The sequence below is a fragment of the Globicephala melas genome, chromosome 2 (assembly GCF_963455315.2).
Source record: "Globicephala melas chromosome 2, mGloMel1.2, whole genome shotgun sequence".
In the NCBI taxonomy this organism is placed as follows: Eukaryota; Metazoa; Chordata; class Mammalia; order Artiodactyla; family Delphinidae; genus Globicephala; species Globicephala melas.
Window position 1 is genome coordinate 137995032 of NC_083315.2, and position 15637 is coordinate 138010668.

General features: G+C 34.4%; 1 protein-coding gene across 2 annotated transcripts in view; it reads left to right on the plus strand.

Annotated features, from left to right (window-relative positions):
• The window catches only part of HIF1A (hypoxia inducible factor 1 subunit alpha), a 41810-nt gene extending 26407 nt beyond the window's left edge, over positions 1-15403 (plus strand). For both annotated transcript variants that reach the window (XM_030855169.2, XM_030855168.2), the window contains 9 exons: positions 4019-4125; positions 5271-5418; positions 7198-7418; positions 8034-8320; positions 9785-9907; positions 10020-10444; positions 12791-12899; positions 13467-13593; positions 14079-15403. In XM_030855169.2, the coding sequence (XP_030711029.1) occupies positions 4019-4125; positions 5271-5418; positions 7198-7418; positions 8034-8320; positions 9785-9907; positions 10020-10444; positions 12791-12899; positions 13467-13593; positions 14079-14230 (1699 nt within the window). In that variant the 3' untranslated portion in view covers positions 14231-15403. The remainder of the gene's footprint in view (positions 1-4018; positions 4126-5270; positions 5419-7197; positions 7419-8033; positions 8321-9784; positions 9908-10019; positions 10445-12790; positions 12900-13466; positions 13594-14078) is intronic.
• Positions 15404-15637: the final 234 nt, after the last annotated feature.

The following is a 15637-nucleotide window of genomic DNA, read 5'->3' on the forward strand; positions in this document are numbered from 1 at the left end:
CATCCTACATATTTTTCCTGAGCAGCTCCATCCTTGCCCATGGTTTCTATTGCTGTTTCTCAAATTTCTACTCATAACTATTTCCATTTAATTGCCAATTTGATATTTTTATCTGGATATTCTTCTGTATTATAGACTAAATATTTCTGTACTTGACTGAAACACTCCTACCCCTAAACAACACTTCAGAAACAGCTTTTCCTCTTTTAATGCCTATCACGATTAATATACCACTGTAGACACATGACTCCAGCAAACATTGGGAAGTCGTCCTTAACTTTTCTTTTGCTTTCATTATCTACACTCAGTTGGTTCCTAAATCTTAATAGATTTACTATGTACATATACCTCCTGATCCATTCCTTCCTTCCACTCTTGCTTTCCTGCCATTGAGTTCTTCAGCTTATTATTACCTTTGGCTTGAACTGTTGCCATAGTCTCCTAACTGCATCTCTGCCAACAGATTTGTGCCCTTTTAATCTCATCCAGGTTTCCAAGAAGTGGAATTCCTCATGTGAAAATCATATCATGTCATGTGAAAATGCCTCAGTTGCTTCCCTTCATCTTCACACACAAAAAAACTTTTGTTTATAAAAAATATTATAAGAGCAGGAGATTTTTATCAAAGGAAGACATACATTTTGAAAAGCTGAAAGAAAAACAGACCTATGCAATATATCTAAACTTCTTAGCATGGCAAGCAAAGATATTTATGATCTGGCCCCTGGTGACTTCTCCAAATTAATCAGGAGAAGGGGAAGACCCCTTCTGATGCGGCCCCCAACACCCTACAGCCAGAGAACTCCACATGCACTATTGTCTTAGTGCAATGATGGTTTTCTCAACTCCAAACACGTACTTAGCTTCCAAGAGCCACCTACTGCATCTACTTGTAGAGCTTTCCTTGTTTCTTTAAAAAACTACCATTCCTTATACATATTCTGTCATAACCTTTTTTCAGCTTTTGTAATTAGTTGCTTGGTTGTCCCATTTTTTACTGTAAGACTGTGTAACACAGTGGCTGAAGGCATAGGTTCTGTACCCAGACTACTAACTTCTGACTTTGCTGCCTATATCCAGATGACCTTAGACACATTACTACTTTTCTTTGAGCATCAGTTTGTTTAGAGTATAATACATGTATCTGTATTATCTTCAACTTGAACATTATGTGAGAAAACCGATTTGAAGCCCTTAGCTCTAACATGAAGTGGATAAGAAGCCCCAGCCCTACTGGACAAGAAAATGTGACAGAGCACTGGCTTTGGAATCACATAATTCTTGATTCAGTCCTGGCTTGCAGTCCTGGTACTTATAGTGTGGCCTGGGTGTTACAACTTAACTGTTCTAAATCTCATGTTCCTTATCTGTTAAATAAGGGTCACGCTTCAAAAGGCCGTTGTAAGGAGTTTGTTGAGTGCCTAGTACGCATAGTGACTGCTTCACCACTGGGGTTAGCTTTAAGAAGAATGAAGACAGAAGAGCTAAGAAGTATTTTATGGTGTTTACTGCCTGTATTTATGTCAATGTATGATAGAACAGAGATGGCCCATCATTTTTTTAGGAATTATTTTTTATTTTTTGAACTCAGTATGAAGTATAGGGGTGGGCTGGGGAGAAAGAAAAGTGATGGAGCTACAATGAGAAAACAAGAAAGGGAGTGACATTCCCCTTCTGGTTATCTTAGAAAATAAGCAAAATGGTCGTGGCAGAGGGGTAAAGGCAGCCTGCTTAGAGACCAACCAAGTAAGGTTTTGAGTCTGACCAGGAGATTGTTGTTTTCTGGTTAGAGCTCTTTTTAGGAACTTCTCACAGCTATAACCCCTAAGAACCAAGATATAGAAAAAATTTTTCTCAATTTTGAGAAAATCTAACATATCAAACTTCTTATATCCAAAATGTCCCACAAATGGCTATTATTTATTATACTAATTTCCACTTATAATCATTCAAACATTTGAGCATCTACTATGTTTGTGGCACGACGACTGGCACTAAAGTAGAAATGAAGTTTAATTCCCACCCCATGATACTTAGAATGAATGAATCCTGTACTGCACAGTTGCTTTAGATTACAGGTTTCCTAGTCCATTAAAAACACTTTTTGATTAAACTTTCTGGATCACTCCTCCCCTTTTTGGTATAAAAAGCTATGTAATTCTCTAATGTTAAATTATCTTGACCTTTCTCCCTCAAATATGAATACAATTGACCTAGGAAAATAATGCTGTATTTTGATGTTTATATTTTAGTGATAGACATACCTCAGCTCAGATTGAGAAGCACTGATTGACATCTGATTAAATCAGAGCTCCTTAACGTGATACACAAAAGCTCTCATGAATCTCATCCTCCTGCCTACTTCTCCAGCCTCACCTCCCCATTTCCCCCTGCTAACCACGTCAGAGTATTTGTTGCCTGTACAGTGTTGACCATTTTCTCATCTCTGGCTTTGCTTATAGTGTACCTTCTTTCCGAAATGGTTTTGCTCTCTCTTTGACTCTCTTTTATACTCAACTCATAAGTCTCCTATAAGAAGCTGTCCCTCACCGCCACCATTCCTTATCATGGATAGGGCTGGTTCCTCTGATTCCTGCACGATTCCCATCACTGCACTTGCCACATAATTTCATAAGTACTGTGGTAAGTGCACCAGAAAATTCACCATACTTTGCCTTTGCATTTTCACATCTAGAACAACGCCAGGCACATATGGGAATATAAAGGTTTAAATAATGAAAAAAATTTAATTCCATGAGAGTTTTATTCAAACATATAACCTATATGAGACCAATTAAAATCATTTTTAAAGCATAATTTAAAGAAATAGGATTTTTGGGTTTTTGTAACAGTAGTTTCCTTTGTAATGCTGCCACCTAGTGTAGATGTGTTTAGAGATATCCCTTAGTAAAGAATTCTGGATTTTGGCTTAGTTTTGTTTAGTTTCTGTTTTTTTCAGCTATTTATCTGTTTATTTATTTTGGAATACACTATGGCAGATCTTGCCTTAAGGTATGACAACACAAACAGTATTAGTTTTATACATTTTTTAGGAGAAGGATATCTCCCCTGTGTGTTTTCTGGAGTTAGCTGGTTTTTTGGATACAGTGCATTATATAACTTTTGCTTGTGCCTCAGTTAGAAAGTCCTTTGAATCCTAAAGTCTGAGAAATCAAAGAACTTAACTCATGTTTTGCTCCCTGAAAAGGAGAGAATATTTATGTTTAGCATGGTGCTAAGAAGACAGCTTTCTTTTTCTCATGAAATGGGCTCCATTTCAGACTGTGGTTAGAGGAAGTCATAAGATCTAGTCTCTGTTCTAAAGGAACTGCCAGGGAACCAGAATGGGTAAATGGATTATTTTCCAGTTCATTTTCACTTTGATATCACAGTTTCATCTGAAATGAATTCCTATAATTTTATGTAATTTCAAAAACTAAGTACAAGAGTATCTACCCAAACCAACAAAATATGAATTTATTTAGTTCCTATATTAAAATTTTGTAGTAGATATTGATCCCCCAAAGTGTAAAGCCTTGCCTAGAGGAACTGTTATATAAAGAATCTGATTTAGTATACACACACACAAAAGGAATCTGGTTGTATGGTAGAATAATGTTATGGGTTTAGTCTATAATTTAAATTAAATGTCATTAACTACTTTTAAAGCTTTTATCATTTAATTTAGCAGACCTTCATATCTATCTATTACATTAATTAACTGTCTTATTAGCAAAAGTGTGTACAATAAAACGTGATAAAAATAGGTAACAGATAAAAGGGTTAAATAGCAGGATGAACCCTTAGGGCTTAAAGAAATGCATGGTGCTGCATTTAGTAACTGTAGAGTTACTATAGGTGAGATATAAGTTTATCTAAACAAAGAAGAATGCTCTTTATTTTTGAAAATTCAATTGTCCATAAGATTAAGGCATATCAGTTACTCTGGAGAAGCAAAATGTCCTTCATTAGTTAGTTTCTGTCATTTTTATTCTTACTTACATTTTTTATTTAACAGAATTACAGAATTGATGGGATACGAGCCAGAAGAACTTTTGGGCCGCTCAATTTATGAATATTATCATGCTTTGGACTCTGATCATCTGACCAAAACTCATCATGATAGTAAGTATAGATATTCTAATTATTTTTAACTCTTGCAATTTCTACTGTTTGGTTATATATCTAACTTTTTGGTTAAAATTAACCAGTCTTCCTAGACCACACATTTTAATAAACCACTTCATAAGTGATCTGGGTCATTAAATCTTTGTTTTGTATTTATTGTAACCAATACCAGTTAAAGCAGAATCATTTAATGATATATAAAACTACCCTGGCATTTTACAAAATCTAAAAAATATGTATCATAGAATATAGCATCATTTTCAGAATTCTTACCTAAGTATTCAGAACGGTTAGCACAAAGAACACACTGAGAAAATAACTGTTCAGTGAATCAATGAATGCAAATATGATCAACATCATGCACTAGTTAGTGGAAACAGGTACACTTGACGTAAGACATAATGCTCAGTTTTACTCATATGAATGTTATTTGAGGATCCCATGATAAGTAAAACTTTGGAATTTCTCAATTGCCTGTTTAATCTGTACCTAAACATGACTTCCCAGTGTGATTGGGAATGCCTGAATGTCACTGAGTTAGCATGATTAGCCTTGAACTGCAAAACGGGCCTAAGTCCAGAGTCAGGGTCCCAATACTCATGATGATATCATTGTTACTATTTATCTAGTACTTTCTCCCAAATCAATAATTAAGATTGCCTAAATTGCCAGAAGACTTCAGCATGATATCAACTGAGATTCAAATATGCTAGCACATCTATTTGAAGCATCTTTGGTTCTCTGGAAACTACAGCAGGAATTTAAGGAAATGATAGCAGTGCCACTTTGTTGAATGTTCTCTGTGGAATCAGGGTTATTCATTCTCTAATATTTCTGATACTTTCAACCTGTAAGTAGTTAAAGGAATTTTAGTCGCTGCTGTCCCTCATCCCTGGCTTTCATCTTATTTAAAGTGAAGGTTGGCAGGAAAGGAGTTTATTGGGGGGATTAGAAGAATGAAATATGTACATTTTCAGCTATCCTGGGGTGTTTTCTCTGTCTCTCAATTTAAACAGTTAAAACTGATTCTATTAAACATTTCTCCTTTTTTCTAAAACAATGATCAACATTCAGCATCTATTCATTCGATTAAAAATTCAAAGTTATTTTCTCTACATGACTCTTTTCCTTTTCACTCCTAGTGTTTACTAAAGGACAAGTCACCACAGGACAGTACAGGATGCTTGCCAAAAGAGGTGGCTATGTCTGGGTTGAAACTCAAGCAACTGTCATATATAACACTAAGAACTCTCAACCACAGTGCATTGTATGTGTAAATTATGTTGTGAGGTAAGCTTGGAAAATAAATATTTGGGGGGAACAAGTAGTAAGTCTTTGAATACTCTCTTTTCTTTTATAGAAAGATTATAAATGTTCACTGAATTTTATTTTATTTTCACATTTCTACCTAATTATGGTTTTCAGTATTCTGACCTGAGTTTCTAGGCCAGCTATTTTAGTGATTCCACTAATTACCATCAGTAGCTATTCATCCCCATCCTTTTTTATTCCCATTTTTTAAAAGACTTTGAAAAAAATACCAGATCTCCTATGGATTAATTTGTTCTAGTCATACAGCTATCAGCATAAACTATCTCAAGGCAGCTATGTTATTTTTATAAGAAGAATTCTGGCCCTGGAATAGTTAGGTTTGTATCATACCTCTGTCCCTCATTAGCTCCATGACTTGGGGAAGTCTCCTTACTTCTCTGAATTTCATCCATTTAGGAATCCTTGCCTCAAAAGGTTAAAATGAGGATTAACTGAAATTCTACGTGAAATTACTGTAAAAGGCTGTATGTGTGACACATGGCTCGTGTGTATTCATGAACTCTTCTCTTAGATGATTGGCTTGTGAATATTATGGATATCATAAACTAATCTTTCATTTGATCTATTTCAGTAAGCAATTGCCCACTTCTAGTCCATCTTCTACATTACCACCAGGCTGAGTTTTCTTGCATGGATATCTGATCATCTCATTTTCCTTAGAGTTGTTTTAAAGATCCCTTTATCACCCCCAAAATAAACCCTTGCCTACTTGCGTAGCATCATTTGTCATTATTTTCTGTACTCCCATGCTTTTGTAGATTTAGCCTTCTTTCTAAAATCTGTGGCCACCCCTCTCTTAGGAAGACTTTCATCATTTGGTTTTTATTTTTGCCACTTCTGACACCATCCTTTAATGTTTTAAAATTAGGCAAAAGAGTTCTTTTGTGACCTTCCCATTATATAAGAATCACCCACTTGGAATGTCCTTCTTTTCCCCTATCCCAGTCTGTCTAACAGATCCTACTTGAGTCCAAGTTTCAGCTTACTGGCCTCTGTGACACAAACCTTCTCCATTTTAGCAACTATCACTTTGTATTTCAGTTGTTTGCACACATACTTTCACAATGGGTTTTAAACTTCCTGAGGGCAAGGGTTAGATATTTTAAACTTTGTATCCTCAGTTCATTTCACATAGTAAACACTTAATGTTTGTTGATTAAAGGAGCAATAAAATTAAGCCAAACATGAAGATGGAGCTGTTGTTCATCATCTCTCTTCAACTCTATCCTGTAGGTGGTATCACCAGATCATTTTCTTACCACCAAGGAAAAAACAGTGCCCCTCTTAGAAGGACCTTTGTCATTTATATATCTTTATATTCTAGGGCCATCCTTAGGTCATGCTTCATATATGAATGTCAAAGAGTTCTTCTGTGCCAATATCCTTACATGTGGGCACAAAAGATCTGCTTATCGTCCTACATGTACTTGACTGTTACATTTCTTTGTCACCACCAATCTTCTCAAAGGAATGGCTGAAGTTTCTTAATTGAAATTAGTCAAATACCTGAATTATCTTGTATTGTGAATTTTAATAGGTCTTTATTTCATATTGGTATTTTAAACCCTGAATGTGACCAGGTAGGCATGAGAGATGTTTTAAGGCATCTTAAAATGTTCCTTTCCATAAAACAGAATTTTGAATTTTTTTGAGAGACAAGGCCATTTCAGAGTCCTTCTCCCCCCCACATTGTGTCAAGTGCTCATTTAAGAATTACTAATCTCTCTTTTTTGACAGTGGTATTATTCAGCACGACTTGATTTTCTCCCTTCAACAAACAGAATGTGTCCTCAAACCAGTTGAATCTTCAGACATGAAAATGACTCAGCTATTCACCAAAGTTGAATCAGAAGATACAAGTAGTCTCTTTGATAAACTTAAGAAGGAACCTGATGCTTTAACTTTGCTGGCCCCAGCTGCTGGAGACACAATCATATCTTTAGATTTTGGCAGCAATGGTGGGTCTTTAGTTATTTTGTTAATTGCCTAAACTATGTTAATTGCCTAAACTTTAACATTTTTGTTGGTAATCATTTGGACATTGTGGTCTTTGCCCCTGTAATTTCTCAGCATTCCTGCTTTTGCACATTGTTGGAAATTGTGCTTCAAAGTGTTTTTAAGGTATTTCTTTTTCCCACTTTTAATTGTTCACTTTTAATAAGCTCTGCTATTTCTATAGCCTACTGTCATATTTTTTCACAAGTTAGCAGGTATACTGCAGTAGGCGTAAGTTGCATTAAAGGATAAATAAGCAGTCATACCAGAAATCAAACATTGAAAAAGAAAACTGTAATTTCAAACTATGTTAAATTTTAATGAATAAAAGGTATGAAAAGGTTGGAATTGAAGGAGTTTTTATGCTATATAGATTATAGAAGTTGTCAGTAGTGGATTGGAAAGAACTTAGACTTATGGTTATACCATAATATCTGCAGACTTTCGGATTAAGTAAAATTTGGTAACATTTTTGTTACTTGAGTGAACTAGATAAACCTTTTGTAAAAGGGGGCATACATTTCTGTATATGTTGAAATCTAGATAGTCTTTAAATTGACTAATTTTTTCCCCTACAGACACAGAAACTGATGAACAACAACTTGAGGAAGTTCCATTGTATAATGATGTAATGCTCCCCTCATCCAATGAGAAATTACAGAATATAAATTTGGCAATGTCTCCATTACCTGCCTCTGAAACTCCAAAGCCACTTAGAAGTAGTGCTGACCCTGCACTCAATCAGGAAGTTGCATTAAAGTTAGAACCAAATCCAGAGTCACTGGAACTTTCTTTCACCATGCCCCAGATTCAAGATCAGCCAGCTAGTCCTTCTGATGGAAGCACCAGACAAAGTTCACCTGAGGTAGGTGTCATGATAGAACAAGAAAAGGATAACTTACAGATTTTAATGTTTAGGGACATATATATAAATTTGAACCACATGTCATAGTTTTGTTTCTATGAATTTTAGCACTTTTAAAATTACTACAAAAGCTATGCCTGACTTAGACCTCAGTCCATGCTTTAGGCTCAAAGACAGTCAGGAACATGGGAATGAGCTGCCTTAACATAAGGCAAAAGGTAAAACATATGTTGCTCCTGTGTGTATTTATATCAGTAGGACAAAAAAAGTCTTGAACTTAGATATCCACAGAGAACAATACTGTGTGCCTATGAATGATCTAAGCCCATTCATATTACCCTTTGAGTTGGAGAATTATCCAGTGGCAAAGGGCTTATTATTAGCAAGGCTTAAAAGGGAAAGGACTCTAAGCTCTTTGCCCAATTTAGCACAATTTCCATCACTATTTTGACATTCTGGATAAGAGTAACATGAAAGTCTCACCAAGTCTTACTCAGAAAAATTACTTAGTAACTTTTTAATTCAAGTTCTGTCTTGATACTAGTTTTTCTATAAACAATAAAAATAGTCTTTAAGGGCTAGGCTAGGCCAAGACTGAAGGTATCATATAGGGCTCTATTTCTCAATCTAGAATGATTTGATTTCAGAGCTTCCTATGTCTAAAAACATGCTCATGAGTACGGCAGCTCAGATTTGAATATTATGACTTGATAAATGAGGCTCAAATAAGCCTAAAAAAAGTGGTATATTATTTTACATTAAATATTTACTGACTCAAACTGGCAAGCTAAAAGTAGGAGATTTGACATCTCATAGCCTTCTAGAAAATATAGCCTACTCTCTGGTTGCTCAGTTTGCCTAGCACAAAAATGTTCGAGTCATTTTGTTTTTAATCCATAAAAAGTAAATCTAACAAAAATGTTAAGATGAGGGAAGCAAAAGTTTATGCTTAGAATACATAGCTATAGTTTTTTGGTTAGAATTCTTGCTGAAAACTAAACTAGTACTGCATTCATTTAAGGTGAATACAAGTAAAGAACTTAAGTCTCCAGCCCTATCCTCGCCTGCCCCCCAGAGTAGCTGTGAGATTTTTAGGTAGATCACCACAGCAGTATGGCCTCTCATTACACAGATTCCAGTGAGTATATCATCTGGTTATTGGCCAGTTAGGTACCATTTGGGAGTTGAATTATTAGGTGAGTTTTATTCTTTAGAATAAGCAGATAAATGCATCTTTTAATCTTATAAATGCTGTTATATTACATACAGTTAGAAATGGATGTATTGACAGAATTATAAGTGTAAGCTCAAAAAATCTCATTTCTCACTAGTTAGATAAAATTTGATAGAAGAGACAGACTTTGTTGTGTATTCTCTGAGATTAGGTTTTCACATTCTAACAACCAGCAAAACATTTATGTAAGCTTCTTCAGGGAAAAGTAAATATATTAATTCTTTTTACAGCCTAACAGTCCCAGTGAATATTGTTTTGATGTGGATAGTGATATGGTCAATGAATTCAAGTTGGAATTGGTAGAGAAACTTTTTGCTGAAGACACGGAAGCAAAGAATCCATTTTCCACTCAGGTATATGAACTTGTTTATTATATATATTATTCAAAACTGGCTTTGGGTTTAACTTGTTTTTCTTTTATATGGTGTGGCCATTGTAAAAACTCATGTATTTGTTGTTTTAAAGGACACTGATTTAGACTTGGAGATGTTAGCTCCTTATATCCCAATGGATGATGACTTCCAGTTACGTTCCTTCGACCAGTTGTCACCATTGGAAAGCAGTTCTACTACTCCTCAAAGTGCGAGCACAATTACAGTATTCCAGCCGACTCAAATGCAGGAACCTCCTATAACCACCAACACTACCACAGCCACCACTGATGAATTAAAAACAGTGACAAAAGATGGTATGGAAGACATTAAAATATTGATTGCATTTCCATCTCCTCCCCACGTACCTAAAGAAACTACTTGTGCCACAACATCACCATATAGTGACACTGGAAGTCGGACAGCCTCACCAAACAGAGCAGGAAAAGGAGTCATAGAACAGACAGAAAAATCTCATCCAAGAAGCCCTAATGTGTTATCTGTCGCTTTGAGTCAAAGGTATTTATATGTAACATTAAAGTTATAGTTTGTTATTTTTGAGGAAACATGTATGATGGTAAATTATTTCTAAATGTAGCAAACTTTCTGATTTATATGCTTTAAGGAACATAAAATTGACGTACAAATTCTGAACTTAAAACAAGCACTCAAAAAACCATTTCTAAATTAGCTTGTGTATTACTTTATAGTCATATCACTTATCTAAATGTAGGAGTAGAAGGGTCTTCTAATACCTCTAAAAATAAAATCCAGCCAGTAAGTTCTGTAAATGTACAAAAATTGGCCCAGTTTCTTGTAATTGCTTAAATCAGACTCATTAACTATCCTTACTTGCCTCCATAGCTTGGAGCTCTTTTTAAGCTTACCTGAAAAAAAACCTTTCCAACTTAAGGGTATTTCCAGTTCTCCAATCCAAATTGAACTTGATGGTCTTCAGTCCTCAGTATTCAATATAGATATTTATAAGCATTTAAAAAAAATTGATGTACAGTTATAAATTGCTTTTATTTTTCCTTTTTATTTATAGAACACTAGCTATATCATAGGTTAAGTATTTTTTAAAAGCTATAACAAGAATCTAAGCATGTGTCATGGCATTGCTTCTATGGAGCTAGTTTGAGCAAACATATGGACACTATCCAAATTTTAAGTTATAATTTTTGTGTATAATTTGTAATAGGATTTGACACATTTAAAATTTAGGCTGTAGTCAGAGGAAACAAGTTAGTGGAGCAGTGTGTGGAGGAGAGGAATGATTCCTCTACAGTGCCTAGACTGAGTCAGATATCAATAGCAATAGGAAAAAGCACTGCCATAGCCAGAGCTTATGGCTTTATTCTCCTGCCCTGCATCACTGCTTTGACCTAGAATGCTAGGAGAGGCCTTTTCCCAGAGCTAGGAAAAGATCTTAGGGCTTTAAATTATCAAAGAAGTATCTAACATTATTGTTTTACTATTATCACCAACCGACTTTAGAGCTCCTCTGGGAGGTGACAGTGCCTCGGGCATTTCTGTGTTACTAATACTTAACTCAGTACCTAACATGTAGCACTCGCTTCAATAAATGGTTATTAGATGGAGAGAAGAATGAACATAGCAGTAGAATTGGCAGTGATCTGTAATTTTCAGTTACAGCTACAGAGAACCATGGGCTGTTTGGTTTTCCGAATAACTACGTACTTGTCAAAACCAAAGTCCAACAAACATCTAGGCATTTTTAGCAATTTTTTTTACATTAGTTCCAATATAGTATGTACTAAACACTTTATGAACTTAACCATTCAGAACTATATGGAGGCTTTTTCTTTACTACCTCTGTAGGTAATTTGCGAAATCAAAGTGCTACGGTAAACCAGACAATTTGCAGCTTTTAGAGCAAAGATTAAAAATAAACCATTAAAAGTACTACTACTAAGATGATATTTACATGATAGACTGAGTTACGCTTAACAGAGGTAACATTTATATAAAAATTTAAAAATCTGCCTGTCTATATATTGACGGTTTCATAGAATTTTTTAAAAATACAAAACAAGACTGCATGTAGGAGAGCCGTTAGAGTAGTACATCCCTTACCCATATGCCATTCTCAACTAGTACATCCCTTACCCATATGCCATTCTCAACTTTGAGCTATTGTGATTATGTTGGGGGTGGGCGGGCGGTTCTTGAAAAGGCGAAACAGATATAACAAAATCGATGTACTTGACACATAAAACAGTTCTTCACTATTTAGTATTAATTTTAGATGCAGATCAAGTTTGATAACCAGATCAATACTGAGGGCAAAATGGCTTAGTGGGAGGATCACTGGGAAGGAGACTGGGTATCAGGAGACCTGCAGTGTACTTCCATATCTGCAGCTAATTAGCAACAGAGCAAGTTACCTAACAAGCCTCAGGTTTCTCATTTATAGAATGTGTATTATATTACCTGTATTATCTTGGGGATTGGAGTGAAGCTACAGTGAACTAATGAACATGCAATGTTTTATAAACTGAAAGCGTAACACAAATGTGAAATTAATCTTTTATTACAGTAGTCCCAAGAATATCTGTGTATTAGGTGGGATGAAAGGCCAATATTTAACTCTTTGACATCAATTTAGTTCTGTTCAGTTCTATTTTCTAAATAGGGAAATGCATATTTTAGGAAATTTTGTTTTAAAAAATGAACTTGGGCTTTCAAGGTAATAAACTTTAGTAATCAGGACGGTTCTCTTATGTATAACATTATATTCCTTAATGTTGGAAAATAGGCATTATATATTTCATTTTAGAAAAGTAACTGGATATTTTTTAAATAAATAAAACAACCATATTTTTATTAAAAAATATTTTTCAGAACTACTGTTCCTGAGGAAGAACTAAGTCCAAAGATACTAGCTTTGCAGAATGCTCAGAGAAAGCGAAAAATAGAACATGATGGCTCACTTTTTCAAGCAGTAGGAATTGTAAGTGTGACAGTATGTTTGCTTTTCTATTCTAGCTAATGTGCTATTTCTAAGTTAGATATATAGGTAACTCCTTGTATCTTCCAAATACTAATGTTACATTTTCAGAAGTTATACATTGTTTTTTTTCACTTGTACACACTCTTTCTTAAAAATACAAACATTTAATGAATCCAGTCTTGGTGTAAAAATTCCAAACACTAGAGATGTATTTTGAGTAAGTACAGTTCTCCCCTCATTCCACACCCAGTGTCACCACCAAGTCTCTTTCTCTTCCCTTTAGGTTACTTTCCCTTCTTACCCAGAGAACAGTCAGTGCTGGTGTAATCCATACTGATATTTTCAGACCAAATTAACAGGAAAGCATTTACACATGTAGCTGTCATAATGACCGGCAAATGAATTCACCGGTAGTATGAAGTAGTATGAAGAAAAAGAATTTAAAATAACTTAGGGCAGTATTTAAGAATCTTGCCCACATATTGTTAGCAAACTTACACTGATTTCAAAGTTTTGACTTAAAAAAAATTCAACATAGTAAAATTGAAATAACTTTACTGTTTTTAGGGAACATTATTACAGCAACCAGATGATCGTGCAACTACTACATCACTTTCTTGGAAACGCGTAAAAGGATGCAAATCTAGTGAACAGAATGGAATGGAGCAAAAGACAATTATTTTAATACCCTCTGGTTAGTTTATTCTTTCTGCCCTTGAACATCACAAAGAGAATTAAAATATATGAAACTTTTATTTAGGAGCTTTACTCCAATTGAGAGTGATTTTCACTCCTTAGCAGGATTAAAAAGTAAGGTTGCATTTTATTTGATCAGTAATAGCTATTTCAAGATGGAACTATGAATTTTTAGTAATTATCTTTGATCTGAGTCTGTGTGCTATCAATATTGAATAGAAGCTGAAGCTTGCACATTTTAATGCCTTTTTCTAAATTGGTTTATCACGCCTTTGTGCCTTCAAGGTACCTTTAAACATTTGTGACATAGCACCAGTAACAATTTTTTGCACTTTCTTGTTTACACGATTGTGGTTTTGCCTAATAGACTAAAACCCTTCTAGCGCTTATTTGCCTTATTTTCCCCAATACCTAGTGCATAGTGGCTGTTTAATAATATTCATGGATTAGATGAATAAATACTTAAGTATCTTTGTTTTTCAGATTTAGCATGTAGACTGCTGGGGCAATCAATGGATGAGAGTGGATTACCACAGCTGACCAGTTATGATTGTGAAGTTAATGCTCCTATACAAGGCAGCAGAAACCTACTGCAGGGTGAAGAATTACTCAGAGCTTTGGATCAAGTTAACTGAGCTTTTTCATAATCTCATTCCTTTTTTTGGACACTGGTGGCTCATTACCTAAAGCAGTCTATTTATATTTTCTATATCTAATTTTAGAAGCCTGGCTACAAATACTGCACAAACTTGGTTAGTTCAATTTTGATCCCCTTTCTACTTAATTTACATTAATGCTCTTTTTTAGTATGTTCCTTAATGCCAGATCACACACAGCACATTTTCACAGTTCTTTGGTATTTAAACCATTGCATTGCAGTAGCATCATTTTTAAAATGCACCTTTTTATTTATTTATTTTGGGCTAGGGAGTTTGTCCCTTATCGAATTATTTTTAATAAGATGCCAATGTAATTTTTTTTTAAGAAGGCAAGTAACCTTTCATCATGATGAGTTTGAAAAATTTTTACTCAGTTTTTTCACATTTTACATAAACAGTAATGATTTGCCAGCAGTACATGGTAGCCACAATTGCACAATATATTTTCTTAAAAAAATACCAGCAGTTACTCATGCAATATATTCTGCATTTATAAAACTAGTTTTTAAGAAGAAATTTTTTTTGGCCTATGAAATTATTAAACCTGGAACATGACATTGTTAATCATATAATAATGATTCTTAAATGCTTGTATGGTTTATTATTTAAATGGGTAAAGCCATTTACATGATATAGAAAGATATGCATATATCTGGAAGGTATGTGGCATTTATTTGGATAAAATTCTCAATTCAGAGAAATGATCTGATGTTTCTGTAGTCACTTTGCCAGCTCAAAAGAAAACAATACCCTATCTGTAGTTGTGGAAGTTTATGCTAATATTGTGTAATTGATATTAAACCTAAATGTTCTGCCCACCATGTTGGTATAAAGGTATTTTGAGCAGATTGTGAACAAGAAAAAAATCATGCTTTGTTAGCAAAATTGCCTAGTATGTTAATTTGCTCGAAATTTGATGTTTGGTTTTACGCACTTTGTCGCTATTAACATCATTCTGTTTTCATATAGATTTCAATAATTGAGTAATTTTAGAAAAGCATTATTTTAGAAATATATAGTTGTCACAGTAAACATCTTGTTTTTCTATGTGCATTGTACAAATTTTTCATTCCTTTTGCTCTTTGTGGTTGGATCTAACACTAACTGTATTGTTTTGTTACATCAAATAAACATCTTCTGTGGACCAGGCCCCCTTTGATCAGCTTTTATGTTAAAATAATATTTGCTTTAACACCTCCAACTCATAATATTGTTTACCAACAGTTTAAGTATTTTATGAATATTACATTACTCTTGTTTATTTCTACATTTATCGTATTGCCATCACCTTAAGTTATACTGTGTCCCTAAATGTAATGTTAAATAATAACAAACCGTAATGTTCCACTGTGAAAAGTATGCTTTTAGAAAAGAAACTTGTCA